At 52.7% G+C, this 17,246-nt stretch overlaps 1 protein-coding gene across 1 annotated transcript; it reads left to right on the plus strand.

Moving 5' to 3' along the window:
- Positions 1-1,685: 1,685 nt before the first annotated feature.
- Positions 1,686-12,969, plus strand: TKFC (triokinase and FMN cyclase). Its single transcript, XM_078873071.1, has 6 exons — positions 1,686-1,977; positions 2,143-2,469; positions 2,806-3,929; positions 4,035-4,220; positions 12,302-12,591; positions 12,843-12,969. Exons 1-6 carry the CDS (start codon positions 1,752-1,754, stop codon positions 12,967-12,969), a joined length of 2,280 nt encoding a protein of 759 aa, XP_078729197.1. The 5' UTR covers positions 1,686-1,751.
- Positions 12,970-17,246: the final 4,277 nt, after the last annotated feature.

Genomic DNA, 17,246 nt, shown 5'->3' on the forward strand with positions numbered 1-17,246 from the left:
GTTTCTGAGTTGGACTCCCGGCCCGGGACCAAACATCATAATATCGAAATTATATCCGAACTGTTCTGGGCCTCCTCTAGGTGGCCTCGGCCGTAAAACAAAAGGTACGTAACTTGCTGCTGCGGAGGAGGAGGCAGGGTGCAGGCAATGAGCGCAGGGGGGGGCAGAGAGGGTCCGCCGTGGCTCTGTGTGTGTTCAGTTGTGTTCGAGACTTTGACTCTTAAACAACTTTTATTGTCGCGAGAAGCAACAGCACTGGAGGCGATTCCGATATGAAATACACAGTCACCAGCAAACAAATGAACGCGATAAATCCACGCGCCGTGGCGCTAAATACACCGCGCACAACACGAAAGAAAAGTCAGAGAGCGGCGATGCGTTGGTTAGCGCCCGGCGCGACGATCCCGACGGAGGCCCGAGATCGATTCCGATCCTGGGCCTCTTCCCATCGGTCGAATCAGCCTCCAACGAGTACCGGCTGCAGCGGTGTGTGGAGTAAACATCACCACTGGGGAGGCAACAGTCTGTTTATGCTACACGGGGATCTTTGGCTTTGCTACTCGCAAACAGCACTTGCCCCAAAAGTTTGTTAAGGCTACACAGGGATCTTTGTCTTAGTTTGCTACTCGAAAACAGCACTTGCCTCAACATTATGTTGAGGCTACACGTTCGATAATCGTGACTCATCCCATCAACCTGCCCGTGCGGTTAAAGTAAGTACAACATTTGTGGCCAGCCCGACTGATTAGTGGAGTAATATGAGGTCTCGCGATTTCCATTCGAAATCCACGGTCCATTGTGTAAATCTCACATGGTGGGGAAAGTATGGCTACCCTCACGAGCAGTGGCATGAGCAGGGACTTGCAGGGTTGCACCTTTAATATTTCAGCAAGAGCTGACACTTCAATAACCCGTGCTGACCCGCGTGGTGTAAGTATGGTCAAACAACCACCGCTGGATAAAGCTCAGTCCACTGCGGGATGAAGCTCAGTCCACTGCAGGATGAGGGTGTCGGTGGTCGGGAGGCGTTCACCTAGCAGTGGGTTGATCATGGCTGATGATTACCTTTGACTAACTTTTATAATCCATAGACTTCACTTTGATCGTCCATAGACTTCACTTTGACCATACGTAGATTTCACTTTGATCATCTATATCCTTAACTTTGAAGCAGCAATCATTACAGCAGTGTAATAAAGTTAAACGGATGCATTTTTTGTTTTAACAGCTACAGCGCGTGAGTGACGAAGGCTACAAATCATTATAACCTCACAGCCATGGATTTGGAGAAATCCAAGCAACAGCAGCAACAACAACATCAGCAACAAATGCTGCTCAACTCTACCGAGTTGTGCGTCCTGGAATCGCTCCGGGGCTTCGTTGGGTTCCACCCAACTCTCCGCCTGCTCCCGGGCCCTCACCGAATTGTCCTTCGTTGGGAGTCAGTTACCCGGGTCGGGACAAGTCCAGAAATCGGCCAAGAGGCTGGCCAGAGGACTGGCCAAAAGACCGGTCAAGGAACTAGCCAAGGCATTGGCCAGGGGGCGAGTCAAGGGATTGACCAGGAGACTAACCAAGAGACTGGCCAAGTGACTAACCAAGAGACTGGCCAAGTGACTAGCCAAGAGAATGACCTGGGGACTAGCCAAGGGCTTGATCGGGGAACCAGCCATAAAAATGGGCGTGTGGCAGTGATTTCTGGGGGTGGCGCGGGCCACGAGCCAGCCCACGCGGGATTTGTGGGCGTGGGGATGCTGAGCGCCGCCGTATCAGGCCACGTGTTTGCGTCACCTGCCCCGTCGGCTGTGCTGGCGGCGGTGCGGGCGCTGGCGCAATCGGGTGCCATGGGCGTCCTCCTCGTAGTCAAGAACTATGCAGGCGACCGCCTCAACTTTGGCGTGGCAGCTGAGCGCGCCCGGGCCGAGGGTGTGGAGGTGGAGACGGTGGTGGTGGCTGATGACTGTGCCACTCCGGCCACTCGGAGTGACTCAGAAGACGAAGATGATGATGATGGTGTTCATGATGGTGGCATTGACACTGACTCGGAACTTGAGACCGATTCTGAACCTCATCCAGAGCCCGAACATGATCGTGATCCTAGCGACCGCAGGAGGGGCAACCGCAGGAGGGGCAACCGTCGATCACGACGCCTCCATCGTCGGGGCCTCTGCGGGACGTTGCTGGTGCATAAAGTGGCCGGAGCGTTGGCCGAGCAAGGCCGCCCCCTGAGCGAGGTGGCCCGGGAGGCCTGGGCGGCCGCACGTGCCACGGTGACGCTAGCCGTGGGGCTCTCATCTTGCCAGGTGCCAGGCCTGGCATTGCCGAGATGGTCGACACCACTGCAGGCCGGGGAGATGGACCTCGGCGTCGGCATCCATGGGGAAGCCGGAGCCGAGAGGGTAGCCCTGGCACCCGCGCGAGATGTGGTGCGGATTATGCTGGAGCGGATGGTTGGGGATGGTGGTGGTGGTGACAACGGTGATGGTGGTTTTGCTGGTGGTGGAAATGGTGGTGGTACTGTTGGTGATTATGTTGGAATTTGTGCTGGTGGTATTGGTAATGTTTGTGGTGTTGATGGTGTTGGAGATGTTGCTGGTGGTTTCGGAGATGATGATGGTAGGAGTGACGATAGCACCGGATATCATGGAACTCAACGTATCATTGAGCGGGATAGCAACACCAGTTCTGCCGTTTCTAGATCCTCTGGAACTGGACTTAGAGTTGCAGGAGAAGCCAAACTCAGCGATGCCAGTGGAAGCCACGCCGGACCTCCCTCCGCCAGGCCTGTCAGCTGCTCGGCACAAGGCCGTTTGCCCCTGCACCGTGGTGAGCGCGTGGCACTCATGGTCAACAACTTGGGGGGCACCTCTCACCTGGAGCTGGGCGTCATTGCGCGGGAGGCCGCGAGGCAGCTGGGGTTGCGGGGCGTGATGGTGGAGCGCTCCTATGTGGGCACCTTCATGACGGCTCTGGCCATGGCCGGTGTGTCGCTCACTGTCATGCGTCTGGACCACAAGGGCATTAGGCTCCATTGCTTGGATGTGGACACTAACGCGCCTTCCTGGCCCAGAGTGTCGTGGACTTCTTCATTGTTGTTGTCATTGTCCTCTGCTGGACGGGCTTATGGGGACACTTGCGGTGGTGGTCATGGCGGTGGTCAGTATGTGGCGGAAGAGGAGGAGCTAGAGCAGGGTGATGCACTGGATGAGGGTCGTGGGCAGGAGAAAGACCATGAGAAGGGTCATCAACAGCAGGAGGGTCATCGACAGCAGAAGGATTGTCAACAAAAGGAACATCAACAGAAGGAGACTGTCTGGGATTATCATCAGGAGGTGGGACACGAGCAGGGGAAGAGTCGTCGATGGGCAATCGAGAAGATGGACGAGGAAGCTGACCAGGGCGACTCGGCGGATCGACCGGAGCCACCGAGACTAGGCCACGAAGCCAGGGGTCTACACGGAGGTCAGCGTGGAGGTGAGGACGACAGCGACCCCGGAGCTCCGGTGCGAGCTGCGATGACAGAAGTGTGCGAGGCCCTTCTCGCCCTCGAATCAGAACTCAACGATCTCGACAGCGGGTCAGGCGATGGCGACTGTGGCACGAGCCACGCTCGGGGGGCCCGTGCCTCACTCCACTGGCTCCGTCACCTCCGGGCCAATCCCAGGACGGCCTCTGCGACCATCCCCGGGCACCTCCTCCGCGGCCTCTCGGAGCTCCTCGAGGAGGACATGGGTGGTACATCAGGCGCCCTCTACAGCCTCATGCTGAGTGCGGCGGCCGGTGCCCTGGGGTCAGCGCCGCGCCCGTTCCCCGCCGACTGGGCCCGTGCCTTCGCGGCCGCTGTGAGGGCAGTCAGGCGGCACGGCGGGGCCCGCCCTGGGGACCGCACCATGCTAGACCCGCTCTGGGCCGCTCACCTGGAGCTGCGCGTCCTACTAGCGGGGCCTGCAGTTGGGAGGCGAGGTTTTCCGATGGACGGGGCCTGCGGGGCGGAGGCGGCAGGTGCCAAAGAAAGCAGCGGACAGGAGGAGGAGAAAGAGGAGGCTCATATGCTTAATGCTAAAGAGGTGTTGGCACGGGCGGTGGACAGAGCTACAGCCCAGGCGCTCGCTACGGCACAAATGGGGGCTCGTGCAGGCCGGGCCAGGTGGGCGAGGGTCGGGGAGGCGTGGGGTCGCGTCGATCCCGGCGCGAGGGCCGTGGAGGTCGCACTTAAGGCAGTGAGTTTCTCGCTGCAGACTCAGGGCCACTGGTGATGCCTCGGTGACAGTTGGTAAAGGGTTGTTTAACCAGTTAACCATGGTTAACCACGGCTAACCGGTTCAGACGGTTAACCGGCTAAGGGTTGGGAATGTCAACTAAAAGCCTACGTTTCGATTTATAGCTTTCATAACAGCAGGGATTCATATTCATGGTTCTTTCGGTAAAGTCACGTAGAAGGGAAATAATGAAATAATAATAAAACAATTAAATGATCACGACGTTTCTATTGCAACACAAGCAATCATCATCAGGTGTGAAAACCACAGCAAGAAAATTGTTGCTATGGTTTTCACACCTGATGATGATTGCTTGTGTTGCAATCATCATCAGGTGTGAAAATCATCGTGTTCCTCTTGGTGAGGACAGTGGGGTGTGCTATTAAGGTTTCCCCCCCTTCCCACAGGTTTGTAACGATTTGAAACGGTTTGTAATGGGTAGTGGTAGATATTGTAGTTACTTTTTTGATACCTCCTGTTGAGAGTTGTTGTGGAAAGTGAGCCTGGTCCGCCCTCGAGAGATGCACTGTGGTCTCACCGGGAGTCCATGGAGGGTTTTTTTTCTCAGGCTTGGTGTTGGGCGCAAGTTTGTTTGTTTTGTTCTTCCCCTGTTCATCCCTTTGCACCAAAATCATTGCGTCCCAGTCTAGGCAGTATGGAAATACCCTCGATGCCTTTGTATTTCCCCAATGAGAATGCCTGATACAATGGGCTTGAGACTCCTCACTCGACCTTCAATAATAGCACCAAAAACCCCGGTGGGTTTGCTCAGATACAATGGACATCTTTAACAATGTTTTAGGCATAAAGCCCAGCCCCTCGATTGAAACAAACCTGTGGAGCCTGAAAGATTACGTTAAAATTCCAGCACACACTACTGCGGACCCTTGACATTATGGCTGGGTAGGCCATGAACGCTCGAGAGGCGTGAAAGTGGAAGGAGCTTTTGGCTTTTGTCTTAGGAAAGTAATTAATAAGGTATAAATTCTCATATCATAGTATACAAAATCATATTCGTTAGTCCTGCATTGGCAGACTCCGGGGATAGCACTCGTAATCTGGCTAAGAGTGAGCTTTGGAGAGGTAAAAAGTTGAGCTCTTGCTAAGGCAGACTCCTCTAAGTATCGCTGAAAGTTTTCTTTTACGTTTTTCTTGATATTTTGAGTCACTTGCAGAGTCAAGGACTTCGAGAAGTTGTATTGTTCTAACCTAAAAGTTGTGATAAGCTAAGAGGTGTGCCAATGAATTTCATATAATACTGTGATAAGCTAAAACGAGTGAGAAGTTAAGTGGAAATTTGAGTCATACACCAATATCGAGTGTACATGAAATATTGTCCAAGCTATAGGCTGGAAAAGTTATGTTGGTCGAGTCCAGTGACTGATATTGTATCAGATGGAGAGGCCAGGAGAGTGGTGGATACGTGCAAGCTGCTGCACAGCGTGGGGTCTCTTGAGTGAGCGACCAAGGGTGATCGCGATCCAAGCCACTCTCAAAGCTGCTGACAGGCAGCGTGCTGGACCAGCGTAACTGCAGCATGCTCCAGCTGCAGATCGAGCCTGGGTGCAGACAACCCGTGTGCGCAGCGCAGCAGCTAGCGGCCAACTGGCAGCGTGCTGACTGGGGAGCAATGAGCGCACTCCAGCTGTGGATTGAGCATGATGCACAGACAACACCGCGAACGAGCAGCGAGCTGCGTGGCCACGAGCGCACTCCACCTGTTGTTATGGGACTGGAGGTATTTTTCGGAAAGAAAGAATATATCCAGTAAGATGAGCCATTAACTTTACACTCACCATTTTTACCTGTACCTCGTACAGATTATGGGCCAAGAAGAATTTCAGATTGCATACATCACACTATAACAGATTGAGTATTATCACGTTATCATGAGACATTAGCCGGGTTGTTTTCTCGTAACCACGTGATCGTGAGATCCAATCGTTGATGCTTTTATGATCATTCAGTACGGATTGATGATTACGTATATTTGCATGTGTAGTGACATCGGGGATGTCACTGTATGGTGCCGGCCCGGAAGGGTCGTGCTGTTCGAAGTTCTTACATCGTGGAAAGCACCGTGTGGGTGGCTGTGCGTAATACCAGCAGAAATTGTGGGAATGGTTTTGGACCCAAAGACGGACTCCTTACACCGCATAGAGAATAGGGCTCACATGGCATGGCTATATAGAACTAGAAGCCATAATTCGGATCCAACACACAGGGAGAGGGATAATGAACCCAGCCTTTCCGAGGGAAGTAAAAATCACGTGAGCAGCGACAGCACATGTGAGGCATTTAATACACCAAGCCCCACAATGCAGAGAGGAGCAAGCACCCACGAACTACCAACATAATTATGCACACAGATGGCGAGGTAACAATCCAGCGAGAGAGTGGCACACAAATCGGAGGCGACCACAGCGCACAAAGACAAGCATTTACGGGAATCGCAACGTGTGGAGGCCAAGAGCAGAATCATACCAGAACCCCATGCCACGGCACACGGAAGATCAAACACAATCTGCCCATTTCCGATCGAAACCCCTATCGGTTATACCAGGAGGGAGTAGAGAAAGAGGAAATAAGGAAACAAATGGGCTCAACTGAGATACAAAATGTGGCACAAACACGTGGTGAATCACCCACATTAATTGAGAATGAGCTGTCAGTGAGAGCACTGCCCGCTGAATTACTGCAAAATCACATCCCCCTTGGATAATACAAGCAGGCTCCTAGTGGCAAGGCAACCCAGAAGGGTAGCAATGATTGGGAAACTCTAAATGTGTCGAGAACCAATTCTAATAATGTGGTAGAGAACGCAAGCATCGCTCCCGTAATTGACACACTTATCGAACATAAAAACATAACTGCATTGAGGTGTGATCCGACAGGAGATGATAACAAACCGCAGGGAGGGGGAGTAAAACCTGATCGCCAGGTAATGGGAAAAGCCGCCCATTGTGTCGTGGATTTGCGTGATTGTACTATGGATGGGGCAGAGAAATGTGCTACAGGAGGAATGCTGGCATCAGCCTTTGGATGAAAAATTGTGCATTGACACATTGAGGATGGATGTAGATCGGAGTGCTGAAATGGAGGGGATAAAGATCCATGACGGATCGGGAATTGTGTTGAAACCCAGCACACTCAAACGCACAAAAAGGGGGACCCAACGGGGCACAGAATCGAATCAACTCACCGAGTCGACAAATTCGCATATTGCCCCGGGGACGGCAATTGCCACCGACAGTCGAGCATGGAAACTCGTGGTGTGTGCTGATTCTGGTTATGTGCAACACAACTTCACGCCACATAATCCCACATGGAAAGAGAGTGACATGTTGCCTTGATATATGTTTTGCTTATTTCAAATGTAACCATGCTAAGTTCGTGATAAGTACGCGCGCGTTGTAAGAAAATAGCAGCCGAAACTTGAGGACAATTGTGAGTTCATATTGGAAAAAGGCATTTGTTTTGTTTAAAAATAACCCGTGGCCAATCGACCACTGATAATTTTTTAAACGGCGGAATGTTGTATATATGTGCCTTTTTCCAAAATTGATATTAAGAATAATTTTGCCAATTCTTTTTTTATAATAATAAATCGGGGGGTAGCGTGGTGCACAAAAAAAATAACAAAAACTCTCACCCCTCACCCCACTGCCCTCACAAGCCAGACAAGAAGGCAACAGGAGATAAGCCATAAAAGGTCATTAAAAAAAAACCCCAAAACAAAAGAGAAGGGGGGGGGGTGCTAATGAGATTCTGGGGAATCTCTACATGGCTTCAAAGGCCCCCTCAAAAGAGTACAGACAGCAGGCGCCACGATGAAGAAACAGGCACATTTAAAAAAAATTTTGGGTTCTTTTAACACAACGGTAAAAGTCCAAAACATAGTGACAAGAATAAGTGGACATCATAGACTGCCAACACACTCCGATTAAAAACCAGCCTACAATCTACGTTAGTGGGTTATTATTTCTCATATATTATTTTAATACTAATGTTATTCACCTTATTTTTTATTATTCTTCTTCTATCTACGCGACTTTACCGAAAGAACCAAAGAATGAATTCTGGATAAACATAAACCAAATAATAATTATGAAGTATTAGACCGAGGGTCATCCAGAAGAATCAAAAAAGGCAAAACAGGTCAATCACACATAACCAAGATAAAATGTATCCCATAGAGAGAGAGCCTCCCGACCGCCTTTGTCTCCCAGCAGCACGTGAGAGAAAAATTAGCATACGCATGCAGAGAGCATCTCCCCTTAAAAAGAAAATCAAACACCATGAAGGAACTCCAAACCACGATGGAAGTACTGTAAACACTGCTACAAACATACCTTGAGTCACTTACAGAATCAGAACTACAAAAGTGGTACGGTATCAAGCTATAAGAGGTCAAATAATATTTTCCCAACGGTACAAGAGCAACGACTTCAAAGGCCAACGCCCCTTTCTCTGAGAGAGAAGAGAATGTAACACCCCACCGCGAGGGAATAGGGGGGGAATGCGACCGGACAGGGGGAACCCCTCCCTCCAGAGAAATTATTACAAAAGTTGAAAAACTAGGAAAACACAAAAGGGCAATTTGGAGCATCTGTTTTCTACGGATGAAAAGATGGCTTGAGGAGCGGGACAGAAACCAGGCCAGGGAGAGACTTAACAGATTGCTTAATAAATCAGGACATACACACACACGTACCCCGGACGAACAACTGCCCCCACAGCAAAGAACGAAATCAAAGGGATTCTGGTCCTTTGTGAGAAGGCGAGCCAAGAGGAGAGAATTTCACATAAAAACAGAGACACGACCCATACATGACTACTACTGCAAGGACAGAAGACTACGACAAGCGATAGGGAGTACTGCGACGGGCAGACTCCGGGGCATGGCCTCGAGATCAACAATGGGTATTGTGTCTCGCAGAGAAGAGGGGCGAGGTGATGCTCGGTGCTGAGTTCGGCATGGACCGACAGAGTATCGCTGAAAGTTTTATTCTACAGTTATCCTGATGTTTTGAGTCACCAGCAGAGTCAATGATTGCGATAAGTTGTATTGTACTAAGCTTTCACAGTTGTGTAAGAGGTGTGCGAATACTATTTACAAGTTTTGAGAGTGAGTGCCAGCTCCCACGAGCAGCTGCAGCCCGAGAGAAAGAGTGATGGGCAACGTCAAGCAATCAAAGAGGAAGGGCAGAAAGCGCCAAGCATCGACCAAACGAGCAGTACTGCAAGCTGCAAGCTCGGGGGTGGGACTCTGCAATCGACCAAGGATGGCGAGGCTTGCCGAGTAGCGATATATCACCAAGTACGAGTTCGGCGCTGACAGAAGAAGTATCGCGAAAGTTATTCTACACTGAGTGCCAGCTCCCACCCGGCAGCTGCACGATCAAGGAGAGAGATTGAGTGACGAGCAACGACGAACAATCAACCGGGAGAAAGGGCGGAGAGCGCCTAGCATCGACCAAGCCAGCATCGCAGAGAACCAGCTGCACGCGCAACCGGGCATCGCCAGAGAGCACGGAGCCGGAGAGAGAGCGCAGCAGCGCCACCAGCACCACCGAGCAAGGGTGTCAGCTGCCAGCGGACAAGCGGCGAGCGCTATCGTGCACCTTCAAAGACAAGCTTGACTAGCTGCCCGTGAGGAAGAGGAAAGCGCCGGCGAGAGCGCCGTGGGTTCAAACCACACACCGACCAGCACCAGCTGGGAACCAAGACAAGAGTGCGGGCGCTATCTGATGACGGAATCATCACGTACCGCCGATGGCGAGCGTCGTGCCGACTCTCTTCATTCAGCAGTGGACAAGCAGCTGCAGCTGCTGCTGAGAGAGAGAGCGAGGACGCAGTGTGTATGACCCACACTCACGCACTCACAACGCGTTGCCCAGCGTCTGCTTAACGCAAAGAATGAATCCAGGAGACAAAACCACCAACACACACATAGCGGGACTAATAATAAGAAGACCAATGATAAGAGTACGTCAACTATTAGCTGATAATGAAGAACATTGCCGCTGCCCTTTGATTTACGTGGATACGGTCGTTTAGAAGTATTTTAGTAGTTATTTTTGTTAATTGTAACTGTATCAATGAATTCATTGATGAAACTAAACGTTGAGAAAACCTACGTTACGAATCCACACACTCACAGGGAGACTTGTGTTGAAATCTTTTTTTTTATCACAGAATCTTGCCCGCGAATTTATTGAAGCCTTAGCCAATTGATAAGCATTTGCTGAAGCAGGCACACTGCCGCACACCATTGTTCCAAGACATTTAGTTAATTACATAATCTTACAAATGAATACATTGAGGTCTACTTTTGCCTTCGGGGCATGTTTCTTTATTGCCGTTCGTATGAATATCGTCACATTCATTTTTAAGGACTTTTTCCTATCGCCGTATATGCTTGCGTTACTCTGAGGAATTAATCGATTGTACTGTTACCCAGTTTAACAAACGTAATCATTGAGGGTTAAATGTACGGTTCAATGAGGAGGACATCTCCAGGAGTACTGTGTTGACAATTCCAAGCATAAGGGTTTGCATATTAGAGTGTTTTGTTTTTGGTTAGAAATTAAAATTGCTTAACACAGAAGTGTCTGAGTGGTGCCTTCCTAAGTTCATGCATAATAATCTTAATTATGAGAACTGTATCCTGTGGTAAGATTTGAATTTGGAGCCCTGACATAAAAACACTAAGACATAATCAGTAAATGTTAAAGCGAAAATAATTGTATTATCCCAATTGATAACACTCGTCAACACACTTTTTATGGCATAAGGTATTCCAACGGTTTTAAGGTAATTTTGGAGTGCTGATTCCAAATCTGGCATCAGTTTTTGTCTATCACATCAGGTTTTTGAGATATAAAATATTGCATTTTCAATAAAAATAGCAAATTTATGCTCATATAGCTAAACAGACATCCATACAAGTGTAGAGCCGTTGTAGCCGTTGTAGACGGCCGGATTTAGACTTGCCGCGGATGGCAAACAAACACAATGGGCGTGGCTACATCGGTATGCGAAGACGGTGTTTACTGCGACGTCCGCGTTGTTATCCTGGGGGGCTATTGCGGAGCTGGGATCCCCCACAGCCCCACCCCTCAAGTGGGGATGGCTATTTAAGGTGGCGAGCCGGACGGCTCGGGGTCTAGTGTTAAGCTGTAACCAGTGAAGAAGGAAGACTAGCTAGACAGGCCCTGGAACTCCCTGGGATCGCTGCCCTTTTAAGGGCCGACCAGGCAAGCCAGTGGCGTGGCCCTAAGAGCCCAAAACCGACGCTCTTCTAAGAGCCGGACTGGGTATTCCGGGTGCCGTAACCTAGCTGTAAGCTAGCTGTGAGTCAGGCTGTTGTGTTCCGTAGCGTAGACGGGTGAAGGGGCCGATACCCCTTCAAGTACGGTAAGTTGCCTGTTACTCGCTGGTGTTAATAAACAAGCGTGTGCCTCCAACTACGTTGTCAAGTCTCCGGGAACCTTACTACATCTGGTGTCGGAAGTGGTTCTACAAGGATGGAGACACGACGGACAACTCGTACCAGAGAGACGGGGGCGGAAGAAACCACGGCTGACTTTGAGCCAGAAATGGCTGAGGGCGGACTCGAGCAGCAGGAGCCAAGTCCACCCACACCGCAACGTCAAGACGAGTGGGGACCGTCGTCTGAAGGACTGCGGCTGGCCCACTCTCGACTGGCAGAATTGCTCTATGCTGCAGCCGCCACACTGGAACAGATTACCCGACTGGGGGCGGGAGGAGCTGCACGGAGCGATGGCGGCCAACATACGATGCCGTTTCCCGTCATTTCCAAGGACGCTGAGTTTGAAGTTCCCGCCATAAGTACAGTGCAGGCTGATGGCGAGGCGGGGCTACGTCACGTGGCCGATACTCACCAACCACAAGCCACGTCGGCAGCGGCGGACAACGAAACGTCACCACAGCAACCGCCGTTGCCACGCGCCCAGCCCGCCAAATCTGCATGGAGTGACGAAGAGCGTTTTTCGCCTACGGACGCTGCGCTGCAACAGCGACTGCCACCTCTCAAGGAATTCGTGGGAAGAGAAGGCGACTGGGGTGGCTTCCAGAGGCGCTTCCTCGCCCATAAAGAGATGGTGAAATGGACCGACGACGAGGCGTTGCGTGCGCTGCCGGCGATGCTTGACAGCGATGCCCTCGCCACTCTCACCTCGGTACCAAGGGCGAAGCGCGCCACGTTGCAAATGGCGCTGCAACTCCTCGCCGCGGTCTATGGACCACCCTTGGACTGTCGCCAGCTGTTTTACGATCGTCAGCGGGGCGCCAAGGAGTCGCCCCTGGCGTACCGCACGGCTCTCCTGGCCCTGGCGAAAACGGCTTTTCCACGGATGGACGAGGATGGGGTGGACGCCATGGTCGCAGAGAAGCTACTGCTGCTGGCCGATGATTTGGACATCGTCGTCTTGGCCGAGGACGACGCGGAAATGTGTTCGTTGAGGGCCGCCCGGCACATCCATGCCAACCTGCTGGCCCAACGTCGGAAGACTAGCAAAGCGATGGCCAGCCATACCGTGGCTGCATCCGCCCTCCCAGCGGAAGACATCTGCACTGTGGATCGCCCGACGGAGTGGAGGTCCGGAGTACGGCCAGCTCGGGACAGACCGAGCCGCCGGGATCAGCCCAAGTCATCAGCAACACTCACGCGCTGCTACAACTGTGACCTCCGGAGCCATGTGGCCTCAGGATGCTGGGCTCCTCGGCAGCGTGGTGCGACGCCTCGCCAGGACGTCGCGCCTCGACCCAAGTCTCCCCAACAAAATCCGGCGAGTCGTGGCACCCCACATGGTTGGCCCACACACACACCTGCCACTCACTCACACACCACAACTAACGGGGGTCAGAAATTATCCATTGTCACGCCAAAACATACCTCCGTGGGGTGTGCGGTCCAACCGACCCAGTGGCCCGAGTTGGCTCATCGTGTTGTTGCCGCGTCGTCGGGGTCGTCGGTTGTTGTGGGACATATTGATGGGGTCGAGGTACGGGTCTTGATTGGTACGGAAGCATCGGCGACTATTGTGTCCGATTTGATTTACAACATTCTCCCCATTCAAAGTCGTCCCTTGCTCCCTGTTGATGTCCCATGTTACGCTGCTAACGGGGGTTCGTTGGGCATTATCGGACAGATCCGCTCGCAAATTTGTATTTGGGACATTAAATTATCCGGCCCGATATTGGTCTCCTCCTCGCTGGCGGTTCCGTGCCTGTTGGGGACGGATTTCTTGGCCAAAATGCCCATTCGTATACTAATCGACCAAGGATGCATTGAACTCCCGTCGGGGAGACGTATGGCCTTTTTGTCATCCCCCGCTACCACTGTCCGTGCGGCGTTTGCGACGGTACCGGCGCTGGTCGCGAGGACGGTATGCGTACCACCGGGAGCTCAAATGCTCGTACCTCTTAGGCTGCGCCGAACGTTTGGGGAGGGCGTCGGGGATTGGGGGGTTCTGTTGGGACCATCGAGGGCCGGGGTCAACGGACCCGACTTGGTAGCGGCCCAGACCCTGGTCAAAGGGGACGAGGACCCCTTCATCGTGGTCCTCAATGTGGGGTCGCGAACGGCTGTGGTTCCTCAGGGGACCGTGCTCGCGCACGCGACGCCGGTGCCTCGTGAGGAACCGGTTGTTGCTCAGGTGAGCGCCGGTTCGCCCTCGCTACCACATTCGGATCGTGATGAGGGGTGGCTCGATGCGCTTTGCGCGGGATCGGTGGACCTGTCCGGTCCACAGCGTGAGAGGCTTCGAGTCCTCCTTCGCGAATTTTCAGACGTTTTAGTCTAAATAAATACGATATTGGCTGTACTAAATTGCTGAAACACCATATTGACACGGGTGACAGCGCGCCAATCCACCAAAATCCCTTTCGGTTAAGTCCCGCCGAAAAGGGGCATGTTATATCGGCCGTAGACGACATGCTAGCTGCGGATATCATATCCCCTTCCACCAGCCCTTGGGGCGCGCCGATCGTTCTGGTAAAAAAACACGATGGATCATTGCGCTTTTGTGTGGATTTCCGTCGGCTTAACAAAATTTCTGTAGCCGATGCATACCCGCTTCCCCGGATGGATGAATCGCTTGATGCCCTGGCAGGGGCGCGATTCTTCTCCACATTGGATTTATTGTCCGGGTTCTGGCGGCTCCCTCTGGATGACGAATCCAAACCGAAAACGGCTTTCCGTACGCCGCAGGGCCTTTTCCAATTTAATCGCTTGCCGATGGGATTACATTCCGCGCCGGCAACTTTTCAGCGATTAATGGAATTGGTTCTGGCTGGCTTGCAGTGGGATTCGTGTCTGATTTACCTAGACGATGTCATCGTCTTTAGTAGAACATTCGATGAACACCTCCAGAGGTTGCATGCCGTTTTTCTCAAAATGCGGGCTGCTAATTTGAAGTTCAAGCCCCAGAAGTGTTTCTTGCTCCGCGAATCGGTGCGCTATTTGGGTCACATTGTGGGCCATTCAGGCATTGCCACTGATCCCGCCAAAACGAAATGTGTTAGCTCCTGGCCGACTCCCACCTCGGTGGGTGAGGTCAGGAGTTTCATCGGATTCGCATCATACTACCGCCGGTTTGTCGCTGATTTCGCTACCATTGCGAAACCCTTACATGCCTTGACATCTAACGGGGTCAAATTTCATTGGGGTAAGGAGGAAGACACTGCTTTTCACTCGCTCCGGGACGCCCTAGTCGGGGCTCCGCCATTGAGTTACCCGGATTTTACAAAACACTTCTTGCTCGATACAGACGCAAGCAACACGGGCATCGGGGGCGTTCTCTCCCAGGTTATTGGGGGCGTGGAACATGTGGTTGCATACGGCAGTCGGGTGTTGTCTCCGGCGGAACAAAGATACTGCGATACTCGTAGGGAACTATTGGCAATCGTGTACTTCATTCAACAATACCGCCCATATCTGTACGGTCGGCGTTTCACCGTCCGCACAGATCATGCGGCGCTGCAGTATGCTTTGCGGGTTCAACAGCTATCGGGACAATTGTCTCGATGGTTGGAAATCCTTCAGGATTTCGATTTTGCGACTACCTATCGTAAGGGCACTCGCCACACCAACGCGGACGCTCTGTCCCGGTTACCACCCACCTTTGAGTGCGCTTGCCTTCTGGGTTCGGGGCGTTGCAGACCTCCGAATGTCAGCTCTAATTCGGTTTTAGCAGCCGCCGCCGATGCACCTTCTGTTGTCGGTCCTATCGAGCAAGAAGGGAGGGATTCCTTGCTGGGGTTGTCGGTTGCGGAGTGGGGGCGCCTCCAAATGGAGGACACCTCCCTCCTCGCTTTGTGCCGTCGCATCGGGGGAATCGTGCGGGGGGGTGAAAATGTCGACTCCTGGGGGTTGGTCCAGGGCCTTCTCATGCACTGGGACGGCAAATCCCGTCGACACCGGCTGGTGGTGCCTTCTGCGTTGCGGGGGAGAGTCGTGTGGGCTGCACACGAGCGACTCCTCCACTTAGGGACCCACAAAACCCTTGCCACACTCCAACTAGATTTTTCATGGCCGGGCATGGCAAGGGATGTGGAGGACCTGTTGGGGTCATGCACCCAGTGCGCGCAAAGGAAGCCACCAGCGAAGGGGTCTAACCCACCCTTACAGTCCGTAAAAGTTTCCCGAGTTAACGAGCTCGTCGCACTAGATATTCTGGGCCCATTCCCCGCTACGCCAAGGGGGAATAGATACCTGTTAACCGGGGTAGAATATTTTACGAGATGGCCTATGGCCTGGCCCCTCGCCAATCAGTCAGCAGCAGCCATCGTGGAGGCCTTTGTCCAGGGCTATGTCCTCGACAAAGGTGCTCCGGAGCGGCTGCTGACCGATCAGGGTAAACATTTTTCGGGGAAGCTTCTCCACGAGGTGTGCGAGCTCCTGGGAACAAAAAAGATTCGTACCTCCCCATATCATCCGCAAACGGACGGAATGGTGGAGCGGCTGCATCGGACCATCACGTCCATGCTGTTCCAGCAGGTGTCTGAATCCCAGACCGATTGGGACCTTCATATCCCGGGGGTTTTGGCAGCATACAGGATGGCTCCCCATGCGGCGACCGGGTTTTCGCCCTTTTTCCTAATGTATGGCCGCGAGCCTAACCCACCTGTTCCGACTCAGCTGCGGATCTCCACGCCGCATAGTAAATCCAAATTGGCCGAACATGTGAAATTCAACGTCGCTAAATTGACAGAGGCGCGGGAGGCGGCCATGCAGAACTCTGAACTCCACCAGAAGGCGAATGAGAGGCTCAGGCTGGGACGGGTGCACGTGCTTCAGTGGAAGCCGGGTGACCAGGCGTGGTTGCACTGTCCCCAAGTCCCGCTAGCAACCTCGTCTAAACTGGTGCGGCCGTGGCGGGGGCCCGTGGAGGTGGTGCAGGTTTTTTTTGCCCACAATGTGTGCGTATCCGATGGGGGAAACGTCGGTGGTTTGTGCACCCCTCCAGGTTAAAACCGTTCGTTGCTCCCCATGTTCCTACTTCACACACGCGTGGCCAATCATGTGAGGGGTCCACCGACTCCCAGAGTACGACTTCTCTGCTGTCACCTGACTTAACACCGTCTGTTCCACCTCCAGGCGCACCAGGAGTGACACACTCACGACCGCCAACCCCTCCCGGGGGGTTCGGGGGTCGCTCTGCAGCGGAGCCGGACACCCTCACACCCGGACTGCTAACAACCGCCACTGGCCTAACCAGAGGGGTCCCTTGTGACGGCCCCGCTGCAAGGACGCGCGCCAGAACGCGTAGACTTTTGTGAGGCCGGCCGCCAACGCGACCCTTGCGGGCGACCGCCCTCGGTTCTTGTATATATGTTGTTTTTACAGGATGGGGTATTTATTCGGTCGGGGTGCGTCGTATTGGTTTGTTCTTCTTGTTGTTGTTGTTGTTGTTAAAAATTTGTGAGGCACACACGGGTTCAAAGGGGGGGATGCATCTT

The sequence above is a fragment of the Lampetra fluviatilis genome, chromosome 35 (assembly GCF_964198595.1).
Source record: "Lampetra fluviatilis chromosome 35, kcLamFluv1.1, whole genome shotgun sequence".
In the NCBI taxonomy this organism is placed as follows: Eukaryota; Metazoa; Chordata; class Hyperoartia; order Petromyzontiformes; family Petromyzontidae; genus Lampetra; species Lampetra fluviatilis.

What these genes read in the sequence shown, in the direction of transcription:
- TKFC (XM_078873071.1), top strand. Translation starts at nt 1,752, where the DNA reads ATGCTGAGCGCCGCCGTATCAGGCCACGTGTTTGCGTCACCTGCCCCG. An exon ending in GGTTGGGGATGGTGGTGGTG is followed by an intron (nt 2,470 to 2,805) that starts GTGACAACGGTG and finishes GCTCGGCACAAG; the next exon opens with GCCGTTTGCCCCTGCACCGT. An exon ending in GCCAAGGAGTCGCCCCTGGC is followed by an intron (nt 12,592 to 12,842) that starts GTACCGCACGGC and finishes CCGCCCTCCCAG; the next exon opens with CGGAAGACATCTGCACTGTG.